At 39.8% G+C, this 24465-nt stretch overlaps 1 protein-coding gene across 10 annotated transcripts in view; it reads left to right on the top strand.

Annotated features, from left to right (window-relative positions):
- Nucleotides 1-24465, top strand: part of ANK3 (ankyrin 3) — a 663391-nt gene that overhangs the window by 499383 nt on the left and 139543 nt on the right. For 9 of the 10 annotated variants that reach the window (XM_038533992.1, XM_038533996.1, XM_038533995.1 and 6 more), the window contains 8 exons: nucleotides 1761-1859; nucleotides 7163-7360; nucleotides 9162-9260; nucleotides 11994-12092; nucleotides 14037-14135; nucleotides 16835-17032; nucleotides 18758-18856; nucleotides 19138-19236. In XM_038533992.1, coding sequence (XP_038389920.1) covers nucleotides 1761-1859; nucleotides 7163-7360; nucleotides 9162-9260; nucleotides 11994-12092; nucleotides 14037-14135; nucleotides 16835-17032; nucleotides 18758-18856; nucleotides 19138-19236 — 990 coding nt within the window. The remainder of the gene's footprint in view (nucleotides 1-1760; nucleotides 1860-7162; nucleotides 7361-9161; nucleotides 9261-11993; nucleotides 12093-14036; nucleotides 14136-16834; nucleotides 17033-18757; nucleotides 18857-19137; nucleotides 19237-24465) is intronic. The other variant, XM_038533998.1, reaches the window with a different exon arrangement.

The following is a 24465-nucleotide window of genomic DNA, read 5'->3' as shown; positions in this document are numbered from 1 at the left end:
CCCTGTTCAGTGGGGAGTCTACTTGTCCCTCCCTTTCTACCCCTCCTTCTGCTCATGCTCTGCCTCTTTTTCAAATGAATAATAAAATATTTTTTTAAAAGATATAGTATATATATACAACAAAATATTATTCAGTGATAAAAAATGCCATTTGCAACAACATGGATGGATCTAGAGGGTAAAATGCTAAGTGAAATAAATCAGTAATTCCCCTGATTTTTGGAATTTAAGAAATGAAACAAAGGAACAAAAGAAAAAAGAGATAAAAAAACGGATTCTGAACTATAGAGAACGAACTGATAGTTACCAGAGGGGAGGTTGGCAAGGGGGCAGGGGGAAAGGGTGAAATAGATAGTGGAGAGTGGAGATTAATAATACAATTATCAGGATGAGCACTGAATAATGCATGGAATTGTCAAATCACTATATTGTACACCTGAAACCAATATAACACTAAATGTTAATTATACTGTTATTTGTAAAATATAGAAAAAAATTATTTTCTTAAAGATTTTTATTTATTCGTGAGAGACACAGAGAGAGAGGCAGAGACAGAGGTAGAGGGAGAAGCAGGTTCCCTAAGGGAGCCTGATGCGGGACTCAATTCCAGAACCCCAGGATCACAACCCGAGCCAAAGGCAGACACTCAACCATTGGTGTCCCAGAAAAAAATTTTAAAACTGCATTTGACTTCTTAAAAATGGGATATTGTTGATGCTGACCCTGTATCATTCAGCAATAATTAATATTCATTAATAGATACATGAAGTACTTATGACACATACATCTCATTAAGAGAGGAACTTTTGGGATCCCTGGGTGGCGCAGCGGTTTGGCTCCTGCCTTTGGCCCAGGGCGCGATCCTGGAGACCCGGGATCGAATCCCACGTCGGGCTCCCAGTGCATGGAGCCTGCTTCTCCCTCTGCCTGTGTCTCTGCCTCTCTCTCTCTGTGACTATCATAAATAAATAAATAAATAAATAAATAAATAAATAAATAAATAAGGAACTTTTTAATAAGTTGGTGCTTTTAATAATCATAAAGTTTGTAATATGTTTTTACTATTTTGACCAATTGTATCTGAATAATTATAGTAACTGTTTTGGAGATTTATTTTTGATGCTTTAAAGACTTATGTTCTCAGGAAATCTTTAAACTTTTTAAAATTTAACATATATTTTCATAGCAAAGAGATATGATATGGTAATTAATTAAAAATATTCAAGTATAGGTGCACCTGGGTAGCTCAGTCATTTAAGCATCTAACTCTTGGTTTCTTCTCAGGATCATGATCCCAGGGTCATGATATCTAGCCCCATGTTGGGAGTCTGCTTGAGATTCTTTACTTCCCCTTATAGGGGAAGTGAAATGGAAACAAATGCAAGAAGGAAAGGACCAATGTTAAGTTCCTATTACAAATTCCTATTTTAAAAGGAATTATTTTCTATTTTTTTAAATGGAAAATATCAAATTACTTAGGGCATTTCAATTCCATCGGATATGGAAAGAGTAGTGAAACAATTCTATTTTTAACAGTGAGTATTCTAATATGTGGGAAACTAACCATTTATAACTACTTAAACTTACAAAAAATTTAGTTCTCTAGTTAAAAATAGGAAATTATTTTGATATATTTGACTAAGTGTGTGAAAGTCACAGGTCCACAGCCTGTTGGATACTACACCAAATCCTGAAGAAATACACTGCATTTGCAGAATTTCCCATCGGATCTAATAGAAGATGTTGCCTTTGTTCAACAGGATGGTCTAACGCCCCTGCACTGTGGAGCGAGGAGTGGCCATGAGCAGGTGGTGGAAATGCTGCTCGATCGAGCTGCCCCCATTCTTTCAAAAACCAAGGTAATTTCTTCCCAAATTTTTGGACATTATTTAGCTTTACATCCCTTTACTGCTTATTTAACTTATTTAACTGCCTTTTGAATCCTAGAAAAATGATATCATTCCAACTTAGCAATTAAGAGTAAGCTAGTTTGACTCTTTGGAGAACTTCACAATTTGTTTGGTTTTATGAAGCCTTTTGATAGAATCCACTCCACCACAAAGTCATTTTTGTATGCGTTGCTTTTGTTTTTACTTTGTTTCAGGAACACTGACTACTTGATATCATTCTATGATATTTCCGTAGCTCAGCAATGACTGCTTGTTGGAGAAAGAAAATACCAGATCTATAGTCTCTAATGCATGGGTGCTGGCTCTCTTTCTCCATCCCCTTGGTTCTTTTCTTGAGGCTTACAGATTATTAAAGAGGATATCGTTGAACTGATAAAGACTGGAAACATTGCAAAGATTGTATCTTGCTTGGGCCTTGGGGAAACTGACTTATGCAAAAGGAATGCATGATGATTGCCCAAAAACTAATGTTTTACAAAATGTCTTCTAGATTTTTATGGCAAAGCTTTTTGACACTATTTAAAAAGAGAGGATATTTGTAAATAAATTTTGGTACATAAACTACCTGAATCCCTACTGCTTACATTAATCTAATCAGTGATTTTTGGAAGCTGCACTAAGCTTTATAAAAAGCCTTATTTCTAAACATCATCAAAACAACAAAAAATAATTACTCCTGTTTGCTCTCTGGTCAATGTTTCCTCAACAACCCCAGTGAAGATGGACCAGGGTGGAGGTGGTCTGAATAATCCCCTCACTTACTTGTAATGCAGGATTTATATTAGTGAGGCAGGGAGGAATCACCACATTAAACAGCCACAAGGTTTCATGGTATGTGATGACACCTTGGCCTTTTGAGTACTTCTCATCTAAGCCATTCTGTTTCTGCTTTTTTCCTTTCAAGAAGTCTGTCTCTATCTTTTTTTTTTTTTTTCCCACCTCTACTGCTTTCAAGCCACCTCACCACAGACTAAACCCTGCAATAGCTTCCTATTGGTCCCCTGTGTCCCACCTTGCTCTTTTCCAGTCCCACTCCCTATGCGGTCACAGTGGCCAGATAAACTGTCAACCAACTCATGTCACCTTCTGCCTAGAAACCTTTACTCTCTTAAAAGTTAATTTTCATTTTATCAGAACAGTAAGGCATAGCTAAAAATAAAATTGCTGCCTCAGTTTTTTCTCCCTTTTGCTCATCTCTGTCTTTTCTTTCTTTCCAAGAGATTTCCTTGATGTCTTTTCTTCTGTGTTTGTAACATGCAAGAACATTTTCTTGCTCTCTGATAGTTTCTTTTCCTTAAGCATCCAGTTCTTGTCTAATGGATGCAATATAGTTTATTACCTTTCTGAGAACACTCAAGATAACTTTTCTTTACTTTTTTTTCTGTCTCTCTTTTGTCCCTAATTCCTCACATTTTTTGTTTTTCTCTTTGTTGGCTTTGGCTCTCTCTTTATGTTGGGTGTTTCCCACAAATGTCTGTACCTGACCATCAGTGTCAAACACTAGCAATTGAGTAGAAACTCTATGTGAGTGTAGGCAGGGCTCCACTCCAGTATATCAGGTGGTGGTGGCCCCCCATGTCCCAATCAGCTGCCCTGTTTTCTGGGAAGTTCAATTTTTTTGAGAGATGAATCTTTCAATCTTTTGCAGTGTACAGCTGTGTCAATACATGCAGAGTAAGAAAAAGAAGGGGCTGTCATTCTCCCGGTCCTCTGCACACTTCAATCATGACAGTGAGAATGAATATTTACATGCTAGTAGTAGATATACTACATAGCAGGCTCTAACACTTTACATATATCAATCCATTTAATCCTCACAATGAGGTCCTAATGTTACTTTTATTCCCTTTTTATGGATGAGACAACTGAGATCCAAAGAGATAAAATGACTTTCTCAAGATATCTTATCTCATGGTAGAACAAGGATTTGAACCCAGGCAGTCTAACTCTTGATGACCATACCATCCTCCCTTTTTTCTGTGAGTACCTGTTCTTAGTCCAGAGCCTCACCACTGTCCAATGCTCTGTCCAGGCTCCTGCAGCCAGAAGCTCTCTGCTTCAGTTTCGTCAGACACTAAACTCTTGATTTCCTGTAAGAGACATAGGGAGATCGTCTGGCTTTACTGGGTCCAAAAGACCTGGAAACCTGACAGCTCCATACACAGGTAAACCAATCCTTCTTTTGACTCTAAGCCTCATCTTTATCTTCCAAGGTGTCCTGTGTTCCTGCCTTTTGGGCATTTGAGAGACAAATCACTTGTCTTTATTTCACTAGTGGTATGTTGGAGCCAGATCATTGAGCCTATTATGTACATCTTTTTCCAATTCTATATTCAGTGACATGTTGATGGCTTGAAATCAGTCATCACAGGGTTCTTTACACCATGGGGATTGGCAAATGCTACATATCGGGGTTTTTTATTTTCAAAGAGCTGTTGTTGCTAAACGTTTACCAGTACACCACTGATGATGCCCATCCACAGACACTTAGCGCTCCGCCTTCTCTCTTCTGCTGGATGTGTTAACACTCTAAACCTTCTTTTCACATTCTAAAATTTATAGACATCACACATCTGTTTTTGTTTCCTTTCCTGTGTGATTTGGGAGTGGATGTGGGTGGGCATGCCCTTGCAAAATTTATCTTTTAAATTACTTTAGAGTTTAGAAAAGGATGGGTATGAATAGGTCATACCCACCATATTTCTCCAGAAGTGTCCTCCTGCACTAATAAATCCCTTACCAGCATCTGACCACCTCTCTACCTTACCTCTTATTCTGTTCCCTACCGTCTTCCAGCCGGCTGGCCTGCTTCTGCTTCCTAGAATACACCAGGTTTGTCCTCATCTGATTGAGTTCCTCAGCTTGGCCCAGATCTCTGCAGTCTCCACCCATTTTTCAACTCAAACGTTTTCTTCTCACAGAGGCCTTCTTGTTAGCTTATCCTCTTGTCTGCTATCTCTCTCTTTTGTAAAATGAAAGCGAGAACTTTACCTCCGTCGGTGCAGTACCCCAAGCACCTAAAATAGTGTCTGGCACATAGTAGACCTCCAAAAAACATTTCCTGAATGAACATTAAGTGAATGAATGTGTTTCTGGCTTTAAGGCCATCTGTCTAATTCCTCAAGGCTTTCATCTTTTTAAGAAAACCCACCAAGTTAGATCTATATTTTCAGCTTTATGAGGGTGCAGTATGTAATAAGACCCTTGCCCCTAGGACAGATGCTCTTTTCCTTTCTTCTCCTTCTCCAACGACCTGTAAGTTACCTACTCATCTATTGTTATTTGTGTGTCATTAGAGAATTTCCTTCTTTGGTTGGCACTGCCTTCCATTGCTATTCTCCATGAAGTATTTGTTCTCTGAGATGTTGTTTCTTTGTTTACTTCACTGTTGGCCCCTAGGACTGTATCAAAATATAAAGCAAAGGAATGCCTTGGCAGGAAGTAAAGGAGTGCGTGAGTGCATATGCTTGTGGGTGGCAGTATCTCAAACGAGAAATGTTCCCATCCTTTGTTTCACATTAGTGTCTACTTTGATTCAAAATGTTAAAGTGGAATTTTTTAGGCAGAAATATTCTGATTGACCATATATGAAGTCTTTAAATTTACATGAATATTTATTTCTCTATAAATCCAAGGCTCTCTCCAGGCAATCTGGGGAAATTATAATCCATGAACCTCTTGCTTTCAAGGAATACAAATAGTTGAAATATATCACAGTGAGTGAATGGTACTATTAAGAGGCTAGAGGAAGGCTTGCACTGCTTCTTCCTATCTTGATCTCCCATCTTATATCATTTATAGATAAATTAGGGGAAATAACTTGACCCAGAGGATTCAGAAATACCTGTGTCATCAGTGCCTGTTTAATACATCGTTATTTTCAAAGCTCACCAATAACAAGTTTTTTGGAAACTGAATTTACACTCACTTCCCACCTACCCCCAGATATGTTAAACTATATTACAGTGATTAATAGAGCCTCTCTTGATAATTGGATTCTCTAGAAATTTCCAAGGCTCCTCTACTTTGCCTCCATATTTAAAGAAAGTGTGCTTAAAAAGACTGACGTCTTAATAGCTTATTTTTGCCATCCCTGGGAACAAGTACTGGATGTTAACTGTCCCTCTAACCTGTATTTAAGGCTTCATTTGCCTTTGAGCCTATTCATTTCTTCTTGCAACTCTTTAAAGAATTTTTGACTTATTTTCCCACACATGATTAACTGTGTCCCTGGACCCAGTTGATGTAAACTGAGGCGAGCAATTAGTGACTTGCCTTTCCTCCTTATAGACACAGGGGGGCACCAGATTGATGGAAGGGGGAAATTTTCATTTCTACATAGGTATGAAATGAAATGTGTTGTTTACGTCGGATCTTTATTAAGCAAATTAATATAGTATCAGTATTAAGTGTTAGTAACTTATAAAGACAAAATAAAAACTAGTGCAATGAATACCAAACTACCTCTGCTTTTTTTTTTTGTTTTTTAATCCTTTTCACTCTTTAAAATGAAGAATTCTGGGGGTGCCCAGCTTGCTCAGTCGATGGAGCTTGCAACTCTTGACCTTGTGGTTGTAGGTTCAAGCCCCACACTGGGTATGGAGATTGCTTAAAAATCTTTAATTAAAAACAAGCAAACAAAAAGAAAGGAATTCCAGTTCACTGGGAATATGGTAAATAATGGACACTATTGCAATTTATACTTCTTTTTTTAAAGCAGATTCCATGTCCAGTGTGGAGCCCAATGTGGGGCTTGAACTCACAACCCCAAGATCAAGACCTGAACTGAGATCAAGAGTCGGATGCTCAACTGACTGAGCCACCCAGGTGCCTCAGTTCACACTAATTTTAAATCAGAAAAGAAATCAGTTTATCAGTTTATCAGAAACTGATAAAAGAAGTGAGAGGACTGGTTTTAAAAGTAGCTGCAGTTCAAAACAATCATGAAAACCATTTTAAAAGAGGATGCCTGGCTGGTTCAGTAGGGAGCATGTGACTTTGATCTTGAGACTGTGAGTTCAAGCCCCGTGTATAGTATAGAGTTTGCTTAAAATTAAAAGTAGTATTACACTGTAGGTTAACTAATTGGAATTTAAGTAATAAAACTTTAAAAAAGAACCTTTTGAAAAGAGAAAGCATTTTTGTGTGAAAAACTAGGTTTTCATCTTTTCATATTTGTACTATATTTTGTATTTGGCACATTTGCATTTAAAAAGTAAAAGAATGAATTCTGAGTTTCTTATGTGTTCCAGAATGGATTATCTCCACTGCACATGGCCACACAAGGGGATCATTTAAACTGCGTCCAGCTTCTCCTCCAGCATAACGTGCCCGTGGATGACGTCACCAATGACTACCTGACCGCCCTGCACGTGGCTGCGCACTGTGGCCATTACAAAGTCGCCAAGGTTCTCCTGGACAAGAAAGCTAACCCCAATGCCAAAGCCCTGGTGAGTGGCTCAGCCAAAAGGTCCAGCCCATGTTGTCTTGCTGACAACATGCTGCCTCCACATGTGAGGGGATTACTTTGAGGAGATAAAAATAAAAGATCTAACTCAATAGAATATACTTCTTATCAAATTTGTCAAATATCCTTTAAAGAAATAACCTATTTCTGACATGAACAAAACTGATGTGGCTAACTCATTAATTTCTTTATGGTCACACTGGTGAATCTCTTACAGAAAAAAGACCCAAAGACTGTGTAAGTATAAAAAAGACTCAGGTGGTCCCACTTATCTTACTGAGGGTAAAGTTATAATTATGTGACTTAAAATTTTCTTCTAAACTCTAAAAACATGAGGCAAAATAGTTAAAAAAAAAACATCCTCTTAAACATCAACAGTCTAGGAAATTGTGAGCTGAAATTTTGTATAATGTGTACCATGTAAGTTAATATATGGCCTTTCAACTCTTTTTCCTTCTGATAAAAATGAAAATTTGGGTCTGATTTTTGTCTTCACTCCTAAAATGATATTATTTTAACCCTTAGCTGTACTATAACTTGATTTTCTTAGCAAGATGGTGTTTTTGTCTTTGGAAAAATAAATTACCCCAATTTGGTAAGCTGTTTAAATTTAGTTCAGAATAGGTACTCATGCTTAGGAAAAAATCAGTCACTGAATGTTAGGGAAAACATGTGAGTTTACTAGGAATTTTGAGGTAAAGGCTGTCATCCAACCAACGATTTAGGAAGGGTCACTGTTCCTTTCCAACTGGTGCTGTCTCCCTGCCTAAATGGATCCCCAGCTCCTCTGCAGCTCTGTGGGCAGGAGACATGAGGACTGAGGAGCACTCTGACCCCAGCCTGTCATTGTCACTCTAAAAGCTTTTACCACAGCAGCATTTCAAGAGCTGTTGACCTGCCCAGTGTATCAGACATATCTTTGAATTCTGAGAAGGGAGGAAAAGAAATTAGACATCATGACTCATTTTTCCATGCAAGAAAAAAAAAAAAAAAGCCTTAAGACAGGATGTGGACATTCACTCTCATTTTCCTCTGCCTCTTAAAGATTTCACAACATGTGAAGGTTATAGCCAGTCATCCTGAGATGGACTATAGCCAGGTGAATGGTCTCAGGATGGCTATGGAAGCACCTGTAGTGACATTGATGTGGGCTTTTATACTCTAGAGTCCTTTGTGGCCACTGAAAAATGCTCCGTGGTCTCAATTACAGGCAGTACCATTGGGAGGTCATTTGTTAAAAAGCAGGTTCCTTTATTAGATTAAATACTAAAGCAAATGATCCATATAACATTGGGTTGTTTCCTGCTTCCTTGGAGTTAGCAGTTATTTGAAACTTAAAACTGTAAAGGATGAAAACATTCTAGAAACTGGTCTCGTAGGTGCCCTAAAATGCAGCAGAGAATACTGAATGGCATCGGCAAAGTTTTGGCTTGAGGACAAATGTTTGGGCCCAGTTGTTTTCAGTTTGTATTTGAAATGAGATTGGAGGAGGGAGGGACAGATTATTTGGAAGAGTGAATTCCAAAATAAAATCATCTTTAAAAAAAAAAATGCTAGCAGGAGGCTGTGACAAAAATTCCCTTCCTGTTCATGATCACCAGAGTACTGTGGATTTCTAGGAGCAGTGAGACTACCTACGCTTCCAGAAAACAATTTGCATTCTGTTTAACCCCTCATTGTCCAAATCCTTAAAGAACATCATGTTGCAAACATTTTCCCTCACTCAGAGGAATTGGATTTCAGTGGCATGCAGTCACGTACTTCTGTGTCTTTGTCCTCTCCAGAATGGCTTTACCCCTCTTCATATTGCCTGCAAGAAGAATCGAATTAAAGTAATGGAACTCCTTCTGAAACACGGTGCATCCATCCAAGCCGTAACCGAGGTGAGGGGAGTAGGAGTTTGAGAGTTCCTAAGGCCATATGAGGGTACAGTCCCAGAGCCATCCTTAATGAGCAGCTAGTTTTGCCATGTGTGTGGGTGGCACTGAACCCTCACCCAATGGGCTGCAAGTCCAGAGAACAGACAGGTGGTACAGGGGGATGAGTGCAAACACATCATCCAAAACACCCACTCCATACGCAGGGGCAAGTGGTGCCATAGCTGAAAGTGTCATTTACATGAAATCCTATAATGCAGTGCTTCTCAAGTGGGGGCGATTTTGCCCCCCGGGGGACATCTGACAATGTCTGGAGGTATTTTTAGTTGTGACAACTGGACAGTACTACTGGTGCGTAGTGGCTAGAGGTCAGATGCTACTGAATATTTTACAGCATATAGGCCAGCCCTCTACAACAAAGAATTATCTGGCTCAAAATGTCAGATGTGCCAAGGTTGAGAAACTCTGTATGTATAACACCACCTCCTGGGTGTTTGTAAACTGAACATTTCTCTCTCTAAAAATTCAGAATTAATGAAACACAGAGTTGCTAAAGTTGAAAAAGGAGTAGCTCTAGGTTTCTTTTGTACAAACTGGCATGGAACTCAGAGAAATGTTCCTCCAGGATCAGTGCTGGGCCTGCAACACAGCAAACCAAGCTTGGCATCAGCCACTCCAGACTCTCTAACTCTACCCCACCCCAGCACTCTGTTCTCCATAAATTCCAGGCACAGCACTTCCCTAGACTGGACATCCTTTCATTCACCTCCCGATCTCTGTACTGTCCAAACGTCACCCCCTCTTGGCTCAGCTAATCCTACACATCCTTCAGGATGGGATATGGGGCTATCTTCTCCCAGAAATCCTTTACCACCTGGCCTGGTCTAGGAGCTCCTCCTCAGAGTACCTCTTTCTGTGCCAATTTCCATCAAACCACTTATCCAGCCGGTTTACTTATGACCGAGAGTCATAAGGCCTCACCTGCCCCCAGAAAGGACAGGCCCTGTTAGGACAGGCCTGAGTCTTACTGGTCTGTAGATGCCAGCAACACAGTGTAGGCCATTCAGTAAAGGCTTATTGAATGCATCAATAAAGCATTTGAAGTAAATATAAAATGTGAGATCTAGCCCAGTGACTATTGTTGTGCCCATTTCTTATCTGCAAATGAAATATTTGCCTTGATTTGTAATGCGGTTTTAAAAGTATTAAATGGTTGAAAATATTCATACTGATTTGCTCTTTAGTCATTCTTATGGCTTTATTATGGCACCTATTATTTTAAAACCTTATTCTCGGTGCATGGCAACCGTTTTTAAAGGTCAGAATGGGCTCTGAAATACATTTTTTTTGACTGATGTTTGACTAAATATCCCAAGATGTCAGCCACTGAGAAGAGCCTACTGCCAGCCCTGTGCTCCCTCAGAGCTTTCAAAGGCCGGCGGATCAAGACGAGGGCTTGGCCCTGCACGTGTTCTAATGACTCCCCCTGCTGATGGAAAAAAGTGCCAAATTACAATACAGTTCTTTTCCCCAATTTTCCTCAATTCCCACTATTTGAAAGCGGGTCAACCAGAATTCTTTTTTTTCTGCCTTTTACCTCACTTTTATTAGGCCGAACTCCTTTCACGTATTTTTTTTTTTTTTTTGGACATTTCTCAAATTTCTGAGATTGGTATCTCCTTCTCACTCTCTAAAACACACACACACCCCCATATTAGCTTTTTCTAGCCATATTAAGTATTTTTTAAATTTATTTATGATAGTCACACACACAGAGAGAGAGAGAGAGGCAGAGACATAGGCAGAGGGAGAAGCAGGCTCCATGCACCGGGAGCCTGACGTGGGATTTGATCCTGGGTCTCCAGGATCGCGCCCTGGGCCAAAGGCAGGCACTAAACCGCTGTGCCACCCAGGGATCCCCATATTAAGTATTTTTATCAAATTATGATTTTCATGCTGCAAGTGGAATGAAATTCTAAAAAATTATAAATGGCATCATTTCACATAAAAATCACAAGTATATGGGTGTGTGTGTGTGTGTAGGATTTGAGACAAACAGAACATTTAAAATCTAGTCTAGCAACCATTGTATTATTTGCCATAATCATGTCACTTTAATTTATAATATTCATCAAGTTAAAAATTAAATGATTAAAGCTATTAATGCTGATTTGCTCATTTATTAGAAGGTTGGCCTTGTGTTAAGTACCATGCTCTTTCATGTATAATGTAATCAGTTGATTCTTAGTGCATGGGAATCATCTTTAAAGACCAAAATAGGATCTGAAATAAAGTCAGCTTTTGTGCATGTGTATGTAATCACATGCACCCCTCCCCCCCCCCCCAAACACACACACACATAGTTATATGGATAAAGAAGCTTTGGTAGCAAAGGGGAAGAAAGCTTCAAGTCATTTTTCTCTATTTTTTTCTCATTGATCTTTATAAAATATATGAAATCTTTCTTCCTTAGTGGATATGACATAATCACTGAACCTGCTTTAAGGAAATGATGATTATGTACTGATACATTTATCTTATAGAATCTGTGGCCATAGTAGGCAATGGCCTGATAGCTTCTGATCTGATCACTCCAGTGGTTATGTTATTAAGGTGTGTGGGTGGGTAGATAAATGGATGGATGGGTGGGTGGATGGATGGAACACAGGCAGGGAGGCTGGTGGACAAAACCTTTTTATGATAAGATCACAATCTAACACATTGCTCTTTTCTTCCTAGTCGGGCCTTACCCCAATCCATGTTGCTGCCTTCATGGGGCATGTAAATATCGTATCACAACTAATGCATCATGGAGCCTCACCAAACACCACCAATGTGGTAAGTACCCTTTTAAGAAAGAAGGTCCAATTATGAGTAAGACATAATTTAAGACACTGATGAAGATTACTCTTATTTACTTATTTTTTATTATAATTAAATTAATTACTATTTACTGTGACTGCTTAAAAGGATAAAATTTTAGAATAACAGTGGTTTCCTTTACTTCAAAGGCAAGATCCATTTAATCACTAGCTGGTCACAAATTGTTAGGACTTAGGGTTGTGTGCACTGACCTCACAGATATGTTACTTTTGGGTATTATGCTTTTAAAAAATCACCTTTGTGGAGGGGAAGTTTTCTTTTCTTTTCTTTTCTTTTCTTTTCTTTTCTTTTCTTTTCTTTTCTTTTCTTTTTTTTCTTTTCTTTTCTTTTCTTTTTTTTACAATAGAAGCATTTAAGAAATATTTCACATTGAGGCTCAAAATTATCATTACTGTAATTTCAAGTAAATTCAAAGTAATTTTTCTCTTTAATATGCTTAACCATGTTCATAGCAAATCCCTATTCATAGATTATTGGATGGTATTATTTTCCCACTCTAATCATTGCTCTACAGAACCATGAGACTCATTTCAGAGTAAGTATTGAAGAAGCGACTTATCACCCTAGATCTACACATGGCATTTGACATTATTTTATAGGACTTTTAAGTTTGACATCGTAGTAATATTAGCATAACAGATCACAAGCAGAAGAACAAGCAGGTAGGCCTGGGACTCAGGACCACCAAAGCAGTAAAAATCAAATGAACCATATCCTGGCACAGAAAGAACAAGCCATAAGGTCCTGCACATTCACCCTGTGAGTGGGCCTCAGTAAGGCTCTCTTCTTCTGGGAGCCCCAATCAACACAACCACAAGAGAGGAACAGGCCAGCTTCTCAACTGACACATAATCTTTTCTGTTACTAATGCCAGAGAGAGAATATCTCCCTTCATAAAGAGAACCCTGGATAATATGGTAAACTATACCCCAATGCCTTTCCAGTAAACATAGTTAACAAGTTACATGTGAAATGTGTCTTTGTATATCCTTCCATGGAGGCAGATATCCTGTAAAGCAAGGTTTTATTCATTAAAGGAATTTTTAGGTGGGTATCACTGGTGTGAGAGAATATATTTGATTTCTATGACTTTTTGTTTCCATCTCCCCATGTTTTCTATGTTGTTTCCATTTTTTATTAAATCAATGAATGGAAATCTGAATTAAATTCTCTGGTGAAAATGAAGGCATGGTCAGGGTGGAGGAGTCCAGTGACAAAGGAAATGGCTCCATGGGAGACTGTCCAAAGACCAGGATACTAGTCTGCTGAAGTAAAGCAGAGAGTGCAAACCAGCATCCACCAGCCAAGTCTGGACCTCAGGGGTATCTACGTTGCCCTTGCAGATTTGGGTTTTTATATTTTGTTCTCGTTGCAATTTGGATTGTGTGGTCCAGGTATAAGAAGTATACACAAATATCCAAACTGCCACTGCTTTTGAAAACTACAAAGGTGTGCCAAGACATGGCTGGCATCCTGCCCAGCTACCGAAGCAGTCTTCAGTGTCAGGTGGCTGTGGCCTCCCTTGAGCAAGGTGTGGGGCTCTCTCGTGGAGCACTCCCCAGCTGCCCTCCTCCGCTCATTTCCTCTCCTGCTTGGCTCTCGGGGGATTCACCTTTCAAGCCCTGGGAACCCTGCCACATGGAGCAACACTTCTGATGTTGCCAGAGACTGGACTCCCCAGTGTTAAACCAGTCCTTCCATCATGAATCTGGTGGATGTGAGCTTCTTGTGTTTTGAATTTCCTATCTTTCCTCATTTTCAACAAGGAAATGCTTAGGACTATTTTTTACTTAAAAAAAAAAAAAAAAAAAAAAGCCCTCCATCACAAGCTTTATGCAAATAAAACATGCCACCCTTCTTTAGAGCTGCCGTTAATTGCCTTTGGCTCCTGTTCCCCAGAGAGGAGAAACAGCACTGCACATGGCAGCTCGATCTGGCCAAGCCGAAGTCGTGAGGTACCTGGTACAAGACGGAGCTCAGGTAGAAGCGAAAGCCAAGGTATGTGCAACACATGAAAGCATGTGCTGTTGAGGAAAAAACCCTTGGTTTTATTAGAACCTTTAAACACATGCATGCTCTCTTCCAGGGATACTTTTATAAAGTAATGACAAAAGTCTCTATCCATGTGATATTGTAAAAAAAAAAAAAAAAATCCCTACACATTTGTCCATTCAATTATTTTACAAAATTAAATGGAACAAGAACTTAGTTCCAGAAAGAACTCTGTGTCCTTGGCATATTGCTAGCCCCCTAACAGAATTGGAACCAAACCTAGCCTTCGTCCAGAGTTCTTCACACTCCATAGAGAAGGTCTTAGACACAAAGCTTCTAGAACTAGCATAATTCAGATGCATGATTCAACTCTTTTGGTTGACTTACGTGTCATTTGTCACAGCCATAAAAGGTAAAAGGAACTCTACTTTTTCTTCACAAGTTGTGAAGCCATAAACCCTGAGAGTTGAACTGGAATGGTTCCAGGGATTTGCCTTCACTTAGAGTTGGAGTGCTTCATCCTCTGCCTGGTATTTAGCTTCTGGAAGAAACCCACTTATCTGTCACTATTGAGATGGGTAGTTGGTGGTCTGGTTATCAAAATGGCAATTCAGGTCAGGAATCGTAAATAAATATGTAAATGCCTTAACCATGTAATCTAACCTTCATATACAAATATACATTTATTTGCCATCTATTTACATGGACTGCAATTTCTAGCTTCAGGTAGAGAGGAAACAAGACATGTATGAAGCAGTTTGCATGCAAATCATTTCTGGACTTTTATAATATTCCCCCAACATATTTAGCTGTCTCACCCAGATCTAATTTGACCACAATTGTTTTATTTTTTTTTTTATCTACTTTTATCAAAGCTCTCCAAAGCTTTCAACTTAGTATTCTTAGGGAAAAATTAAGCCTTCCCTTTAATACTCATATTTTACCTGCTAACATATTGTGTGATTGTATAATTAAAGTAATGAGTGTGAATATAGCACAAAGTAGTAATGTAACTAGTACAAACATACTAATGTGGAAACAAACACAACTAGATCATAGTGAGCATAAAATCTGCAGATGAGCACAAAGGTTGTACCATTCTGAGCAGCAGACACACACTTGGAGTGTCCACTGTACTGTGGGGCCAGTTGGTGGATTTTACAGAGAATTTTGGAGACCGAGGTCAGCAAACTTTCTCTGAATAGAGCCTGAGAGTAAATATTTTTAGGCTTTGCCAGACACACCATCTCTGTCACAGCTGCTCAGCTCTGATGTTCTGGAGCAAAAGCAGCCATAGACAATACTACATAAGCAAGTGGGCACGTCTGTGTTCCAATAAATCTTTATTTACAAACTCCAGCAGCAACAGGATTTGGCCCCTGGATTGCAGTTTTCTCATTTCCGTTCTAAAGATCTTGGTTCAATCTGCTTCATCAGTAGAGTAGAATGGATGAGAAAGGCTGTACCCAAGCATGGATTACAGGAAACCTCACATTTTCTGAGTGTTGTTAGTTACACATCAAGCATTGTATCAAAGGAATGGTTTCACCCATAAGCTGAAATGGAGGACAGAATTTATGGTCCTTATTTCATCAAGGAAGCAGTAAGTATCATGATTAAGAACCTGACTTCCTCAGCCAGACTGCCTGGGTTTGAATCTTGGTCCACCATTTACTAACTGTGTAATATTGGGCAAATTAATTAACATCTCTATGGGCACATTTCTTTTTCTAGTTTCTTCATACAAAAACTGAGGATATTGATAGTTGCAAGTGATAAGATTGGTGAGCTGATTAATGAATTAATGTAGATGGAGTACTTAGCACAAAGCCTAGGACATGTAGGTGCTCAGCAAATGGTTAGTGGTGGTGGTGACAGTAGTAGAATTAGAGATCTTTCTGTGGCAATTATCTATTTCTGTGGCAATTATCTATTTCTGGTATTCTTCTTCCTGGGGCTCCTCCAATTCCTCTTATAGTTCCTACATAGATCCTCTTACTTTGGCCTTGACCCTCATCCTACTTAGCTTTTCAAAGCTGACTCCTGTATTCCAGCCTCTTCTCTGTACCTTCTCTACATAAAGTACTTACCTGAATTTCTTCACACTCAAGTGTGGGATTTCCCTTTGGATGGCCACCACAGGGCATCTTTGGGAAAACTAAGAAAAGATGCTTCTCCCCCCTTGGGGATAAGACCCTCAGGATACAAGATTTAGTGCCTCATGCATGGGGGCGAATTATGATAAGGTGCCCTTCTGCAGATGCAGCCCATGCCAGGATGTACAGCTTTACAAGCAGAGGGTAGGCTAGCTTTCAGTCCTCTTGTCTGGGAGCCTTCATGCAAGTCTATACCTGGTAGAGGTATAATACCTTTTCCAGTTATTTGAGTTTTACTAGGATGTATCCCCTTTCTCCCAATAAAGGAACCAGTAGAGATTAAAATTTTGGTAAAGTATGGCAGTGGTAGTGAGGAAAATTTATGGACAGAGCTGCCTTTCATACTTTTCATACTAATAGGTAACTCAAAGGTATTTACAGTGCTCTGATCCACCATCTCCATCTTTCTGAACATTAAAGATAAATGAGATGGCTTGACTCCAAGAGTTGAATGTAGCCTCTGATACCAAGCCAATTTTGCTGAATATTTCACACTGTCACCATTATTTTCTCAGCTAGTCAGCCTTGTATTTCTACCTTGCCATTTAGGATGACCAAACCCCACTCCACATTTCTGCCCGACTGGGGAAGGCAGATATAGTACAACAGCTGTTGCAGCAAGGAGCATCTCCAAATGCAGCCACGACTTCTGGGTACACCCCACTCCACCTTTCGGCCCGAGAGGGACATGAGGATGTAGCTGCATTCCTTTTGGATCATGGCGCATCTCTATCTATAACAACAAAGGTATGGAAGTGATTCTTGGAATTCTTCTGTGTTTCTCTAAATTCCATCCTCCTTATAACCCCCAGCACGGCAATAGATACAAAGCTATATAACAACATCGATACTTGAGATCCCAGGGTAGTCATGAACATGGTCAACAAAGCCTTGGTGGGGGTGGGGAACAGTGTAACTTGGGGTATGTGTGTTTGTTTCGAGTTTCTCAGTCCATTATCTTCTAATGAAGCATCATTGACATCTAGAGTCAGATGTTTCTTGCACATTATATGATAGATTTAAATGGTGGTTTAAAAACATAGCCATAGATCTCTCTTGCTGAGTCCAAGTATACACATTAGTTTCAAATCAGGAGGTGAATTTTTCTTGGGTTATTTTTGTTTGTTGTTATTCCTATGTTTCTGTTGTATAATTTTTAAAATCTCAACTCTGATGCCTTAGAGCCATGACCAACCACTCAGTTGCTCTGTAGGTGCAGATTGCAAAATTTAGAGCTCACCTTTTGGTGTTACTATGTACACCTAGCAAATGTGATAGAAAGGTGAATTGGGGGATCCCTGGGTGGCGCAGCGGTTTAGTGCCTGCCTTTGGCCCAGGGCGCGATCCTGGAGACCCGGGATCGAGTCCCACGTCGGGCTCCCGGTGCATGGAGCCTGCTTCTCCCTCTGCCTATGTCTCTGCCTTTCTCTCTCTCTCTGTGACTATCATAAATAAATAAAAATTTAAAAAAAAAAAAAAAAAAAAAAAGAAAGGTGAATTGGCCTATGACATGTCTTAGAAAGTAGAAATGGGTGTTTCACTCTCTTATTTGGGTGTAGAGAAGTGTGATCAATGCACAAGGCAATTACAATAGTTGGAAATACTTGGGAAACTATCTGAATAAATGATCATGACTGCCTCAACTCCCACCCACTGCCCTGAGATTCTTTAGGCTCTTCAGTAGAGTTGAGATGCACAGTCTCTCATTTAATATGTGAAACAGAGTAATAGCTGATGAGGTTTTGAGTGTCCTAGCCCTTCCACCATACCAGCTGCCCATTGGCTTTAGTCTCATGAGATCAAATGTACTGATGACCCTTCCACTGCTGACTCATGCTTAGGACCCTCCATAATAGTATATAGTGCATGCCCGGACCCTTGTGGGAGTAGGTAGCAAGCAAGAGCAGCTACTCAACTCTGAATGCCCAACTCTTGCATATTTATTGGGCTAGAATCATGTTTATTCAGTTCACCTATGGTAGCTAAGATGAGAGACTCTTTGACTTCCACTCCTGAGGATGGGAACATGCATAAAGATATGTATATACACGCAAAAATTGGAGAAGAGGGTGAGAAAGGCTCCAGTCTGGTGATACAAGATTATGGAGGGTCCAGACTTTTCTGGATTTTCCCAAGTTCTCCAAATCCAAATTGGGCCTGAGACCTAGTAGCCTATTCTTCCTAAAATGTGAAATCCCAAAATAGCTCTAGGATAAACCCCAGATTCAGCTCTCCACCTTCATCCTGGCCTGAGTAGCCCCAGAATTTGTGGCATGTTGTGGCTCAGTCAACAGAGAGAGAGTAAATATTCTGCTCCTCCTTGTTGATAAGGAGACTCGAGCTGTTCTCTTCCAGTGTTTGTCCTTAAATGCAGGCTTAACTGTTCTTCATCATTAGAATAATTCATCAGTTTCAGGAAAGTGATGCCTTTGTATCATTTGTTGTTCATTATTTTTATGTTTCTTTATTCAGAAAGGATTTACTCCCCTTCACGTGGCAGCAAAATACGGGAAGCTAGAAGTAGCTAATCTCCTGCTACAGAAAAGTGCCTCTCCAGATGCTGCTGGGAAGGTATGGAGCTGACCACCCTATAGCAGGCCACTTCCACGGTAACAAAACAAGCACTTGCTACTTCACCAGCAGCCATCTAAATTATCACTAGTCCAGAATTAAGTCTCATAGGATGAAGATCACTTGGGAGATAGGAGGTGAATGCTGGGGTCCAAGCATTGTGGAAACCAGAATATAGATTATACTCTGTGTTGGACCCAAACTAATCCCATCTCCTAAATCTAGGCCTCTGGTGTTAAGACACTTTTGACTCTGGTTGTTGTTTCTGCACGTGTTTTCAGAGCGGGCTAACTCCACTGCATGTAGCTGCACATTACGATAATCAGAAAGTGGCCCTCCTGCTTTTGGACCAAGGAGCCTCACCTCACGCGGCCGCAAAGGTACCTGGGATTGGCCAGCCTGGGGAGGCTGACAGGCAGTGTCCACCGATCTCTGTGTGCACCCACTTGGCTGCTCATGTTGCACCTCAGACACCACCAGTCACAGAAATCTAAGCTCCTCGGGAAATCTGTGCCCTCAGCTATTCGGTCAAGTGGTGTAGTAGATGCTCAATAAATCCTCACTTGCCAGTTGATTCTCCTTAAAAATCCAGGACTTCCTGGGGCCCATGGAGGAAGAGAATTTGATGTCTATTCAGCCCAATTAAAAACATAAGCACAGCCTGAGGTAGTAAGGAAGTCGGATTTGTCACAGTTATAAAACATGTGTTATATTTTCCTGGCCATAAAACATTGCCTTCAAGTCGTTAATTTCTGCTCAATAAAATAGGTTGGGAGGTTTTATTTCTATGATTTTATTATTCCTAAGGGGAATCTTTATTCCTCTTGTTGGGGCATTTTTGAACAGTAGACAACCCACATTTATTTCTGAGAAAAGAGATACGTAGAGTATACAGCTTCCTAATTATCCTGGTATTCTGATTTGTGAGGCAGTCCATAAAGACGAGCTTACTTTTAGTACACTTGCTGTTGTTGAGCAGGTGGCTATGATCTAACAAAACTGGAATGATACAAAACTCCAACTTAATGCTGTCCAGTGCTTTTACTGAATACTGTTGTTGAAGGAACTTTTAGCACTTTTGAGCTTTCTACATCTTTGGGGTTTTTTTTTCTCTCCCATTGGGGGAAGCAGCTATAGCACTTAACTTAGGGTTTACATTAAATCTGTTGTAATCAAATCTGAGCAGGCTGTTCTAGATTATTTGGAGACCTTAAGAGAGAAAGTTTTTAGGAATCTTCTTTTAGAGAGTAGGTTATCTTTGACAAGTATTTCTCCTCAGAGCCTCTTTTCCTATATGTCTTAATTATCTCCTGCCTCATCCTCTCCAGAATTATACCAGTGAAATCTGTAATTCAGAATCATACCCCTAAATTTGCTTTTCATTTAAATGTGGCTCTCTCCTCATAGTTTCTGGTCCTGGTGAACATTTTTTTCTATTATAAAGCCATACCTGACTTTTGGTAAAGCTTTATATTTAAACAACAACAACAACAAAAATTTGAATAGCAGCATTATTCCCAAGAGCCAAAAGGTGGAAGCAACCCAAGTGTCCTCTGAAGAATGAATGGATAAATAAAATGTGGCGTATACATACAATGGCGTATTATTCAGCCTGCAGAAGGAAGGAAATTCTGGCACATGCTATCACATGAATGAGCATTGAAGACACCATGCCGAGTAACTAAACCAATTACACAAAAGAACAAATATTGTATTTCAGTCATATAGAGACAGAAAGTAGAATGCTGGTTGCCAGGGGCCCAAGGGAAGGAGGATTGGGATTTCATGTTTAATGGATAGGGTTTCAGTTTGAAGCTGGTTGGTGGTAAGGCTGGAGAACAATGTGAAATGTACTTAATGCCATTGACCATGCACTTAAAAATGGTGACAGTGGTAAGTTTTATCTAATGTATATTTTACCACAATTTAAAAAATGAAAAAAAATTACAGTGAAATTTAATGATTGTCTATTTCATTTCAGTGTATTTTAATATCCTTCTGAGCCTGGGCCACTTACAGTAAACCCAGGTTCTTGGTAGGCAACCAGTAAATAACAAGCAAACTCTTCATTCCTTACATGAGAGTAATAACTTTGAGACTAGTGCCAAGCAGTTTAGGATTGAAAGAGTCATAAAGTAGTAAGTGAAGCAAAATGAGTGCAGTCCACCCTTCCATCCATCCGTTATGTCTTTCAGTCCACGAATAACTGAAATAGGCTAGTAGTTGATGTATTCCTGCTTTATATTTGTCAAACAAGACCTCATGTTTCCATGTCTGCAAGACATCTTTAACAAAGAGTAGAGAAGTAGCCCTTTAGTCTCAGGCGTAGCTTTTACAGCCAATCGGACACAGGCTTTTCTAACGAAATGTTAATTCTTGCTGCTGTTAATTCTTGCTGCCACAGCATCCTTGCTTAGTAGGAGCCTCAGTCATGCCATCTGTGCCACATGTCCAATCATCCCCACTTTCTGGGGCAGTGAACCTCATCAGGAGCTTCTTCTAGACTTTGATCCTAAGCAAAGCCGTTTCATCAATTAGAGATTGGCTTCATCTACTAGAAAACACCTAGCTACAGTTTAAGCTGATGAGGCTCCATTTTTCTCATGTTATAAACAGTCTGGAGGTGGGCAGTTGCTGGTGTTGGGTCAGTGTTTCCAGAGTGTTAAGGGAAGATATATGTGTATTTTTTTTTTTTTAACCTTCCTTTGAGAGATTGCTGTTGCTCAGACTGCCAGGCCCTCTTTTTAAGCAACCAGCAGGAAAGAAAGTCAGACAATAGGGCATTTCCAGAAGCTCCACCTACCCATTTCTCCTTACATCTCAACGGCCACTCCTTCCTGCAAGGGAAGCTAGGAAGTGTAGTTTTCAGTGCGGCCCAATGCCAAGGCTCTTTTATTAAGAAAGGAGGGAGAATGGATATAGCATAGGCAAATAGCCTCCTGGGTCCCAGGGAAGCTTTGGCATTTCTGAAAAATGAGTGACAGAGCCTCAGTAAGGCACGATTTGAGCATGTGGCTATGACAGCAGTGGCTTCAGTGAACTCTTCCTCTATTCTTGTGCTCCATTCTTAGGGTATGTGATGCTTTCTTGCCTTTTCTTCTCTTTTGTAGAATTGTGAACATATCTTCTTACTCATACATGTCTTAGAAACACGGTGTGACTTTGTAATGGGGGAGGAGGAGGGAAGGTGCTGAAAAAGTAGATGGGCTTCTGTAATCCATTTTAGCCAGATCTATTTCCTGAGGCAGGGCCCAGCACTAAAAGGAGGATTGGCGTGAATTCAGGCATAACCTGGGCACTCATAGAAGGGATAATGAGCCTTAACTTGTTACTTATCAGATATCTCTTCCACAAAATATGCAATGTATCTATTGATACTGAGATTGTGAAATTTCTTAGAAAAAATATAAAGAATGATATAAATATATTACTTTGAGTCATTTAAAATTGCATTTCCTTTTGTTTTCCTCTTGAAATGCAAAAGCACACATGGCTTCTACATCAAGAGGAAAAAAGTATTTAAGATGATTCTGTAGTTGAATCTCTCACTGTTTTGTTTCTCTTCTGATAAATGCATCTGTCCCGTTGAGGGTGACCAGTAAGAATCATTTTACTTTCCAGAAATTAAAAAGCACTTAGGGAATTTAGAAAATTTCTTATAGGTCTCAAGTTGAACTATTTGTTATTTGAAATATGTTTTAAGTGTTTCTGAGATGAACTTCCCATTCTAAAATAATACCATGAATTGTTTTTCCCTTGCTTTATATTTTCCTTTATAGCTTAGGTAAGGAGCTCAGAATAAAACCCTCAGTAATAATGAGTAACTTGTCTGAAATCAGCATGCTTTACAGAGATACCAGAGCTTCTCCTGATTAGTGTTCTTTAGGGCCTAGGATTTTTGGGTAGAATTAAAAGTGATCAAGAGGATTGTCACCTCGGAGAGGACATTGACCTGCCTTCGGTAGTTGAAAGGTGACTAATGTGAAGGTTATGTCTATAGCAAAAGCAAAAAGAAATAAGATGCATGGTAAGAAGCTAAACTCAGACTATCATTCTGCTACCACTCTGATTAGCCAGTGTTAGACATATCGACTAATCAGATGTCCTATTTTAGCACTGTTTTGTGAATTTTGTCTTTTACGCAGGGTGGGGATGGGAGCAAAACAGACCTCCTCCTCCTGTCACTTGCTGTAGAGTTGGGCTCAGTCCAAGCTCTACATTTGGCTCTGAAGGCAGTCTCTTTAGGGTGTGTCTTTGCAGAGGGACAAATGCTTCCCAGGTCAGCTGGGGTTTCCAGATGGCAATAGGTCAAAACTAAAAATAGAGATGTAAAATCTTCTACCCTGGTCCATCCCATTAGGCAGAGGGTGGTTTCAGAAGAGTCTGGAAGCAGCATTTCCACTTGTGTGGGGTGATATCCAACAGCTTAAATCCTCTACAATTGATTATAGGAAGAGTGTCTGTCAGGTGAGACACACTGTCCTACTAGGACATGCCGATGACTTAAAATATGAGGGTTGATTGCAGTAGGCTGGCCTAGCAGTGGTGCAACAGTCCCCACTGTTCTCTGTGTTGATTCTGACCCATCTGTACTGCTTGGAAATATTGTGTCTGGTAGTTGTCTAGATTTGGATCATTTTCCCAAATATAAATCCATGAATTCTATTTTTTTCTCTACGTCTCCTTTTCCATCAAAAATCATTCCAATTTTTCATTGGCATATTTTATATAGTCAGATTCATGCCCAAGTCAAAGTATAATCTTGTGTTTCTTTTAAATGACTGTAAGACAGGACAATGTCCCCTACCTAGCACAAGAGACCTTTCTTTCTCAGGGCAAAGGACTCTGAAGGATCCTGAGGCACAGCTAAATTAACAACTCACCAGAGAAACTTGGGTCACCTCTACCTTGAGCACCAAGGGTCAACCAAGATGAGGATCCCAGAATGTTCTGAAAGTTCTAGTAAGCCTGACTCAAATTCCAATGATTCTCCAGTCACCATGAGGCACTAGTAGAGATACGAGGACAGATAGGACACAATACCTGCTCTCAACTAATTTGTAGGAGAAAATCAGTGTGGAAAGGAAAGAGCACCACTAAATATCCCCAGGACTTTGACTAATCAGTCAGGTCGGGGTAGGTATAGGAGAAGGAGGAGGTGAAATATTTCATGAGAATATGACCCTTGAACTGAAACTTCAGCTGGAAGATGCTGACCCCAAGGACATGGTGGGGGAAAACATTCTTGATAGAGGGAGGCAAAACAGAAACATGAGCTGTATCTTATTTGGGAAACCAGTTTGGCTGAAGCATAACATAGATACTAGGGTTTTGTAAAAGAGGCAAAGGGGCTGTGAGAGGACAACACCTGGGTGGTCCAGTCAGTTAAGCATCCAACTCTCGATCTCAGCTCAGGCTTTGATCTCAGGGTTGTGAGTTCAAGCCCTGTACGGGGAGCCTACTTAAAAAGAAATAATGACAATAAAACAAAAGGGCTATGAGAATAGACTATAGCATCTTGACTACCACGAACATTAAATTTTTCAACTTGTTAGCAACAAAGAACCATTAAAGGTACCTTAAAGGTAGAATAATAGCTCTGGACATAC

This window comes from Canis lupus, chromosome 4 (genome assembly GCF_011100685.1).
Source record: "Canis lupus familiaris isolate Mischka breed German Shepherd chromosome 4, alternate assembly UU_Cfam_GSD_1.0, whole genome shotgun sequence".
NCBI lineage: Eukaryota > Metazoa > Chordata > Mammalia > Carnivora > Canidae > Canis > Canis lupus.
Note: the sequence above shows the minus strand (reverse complement) of the source record. Positions and strands in the feature narration are given on the sequence as shown.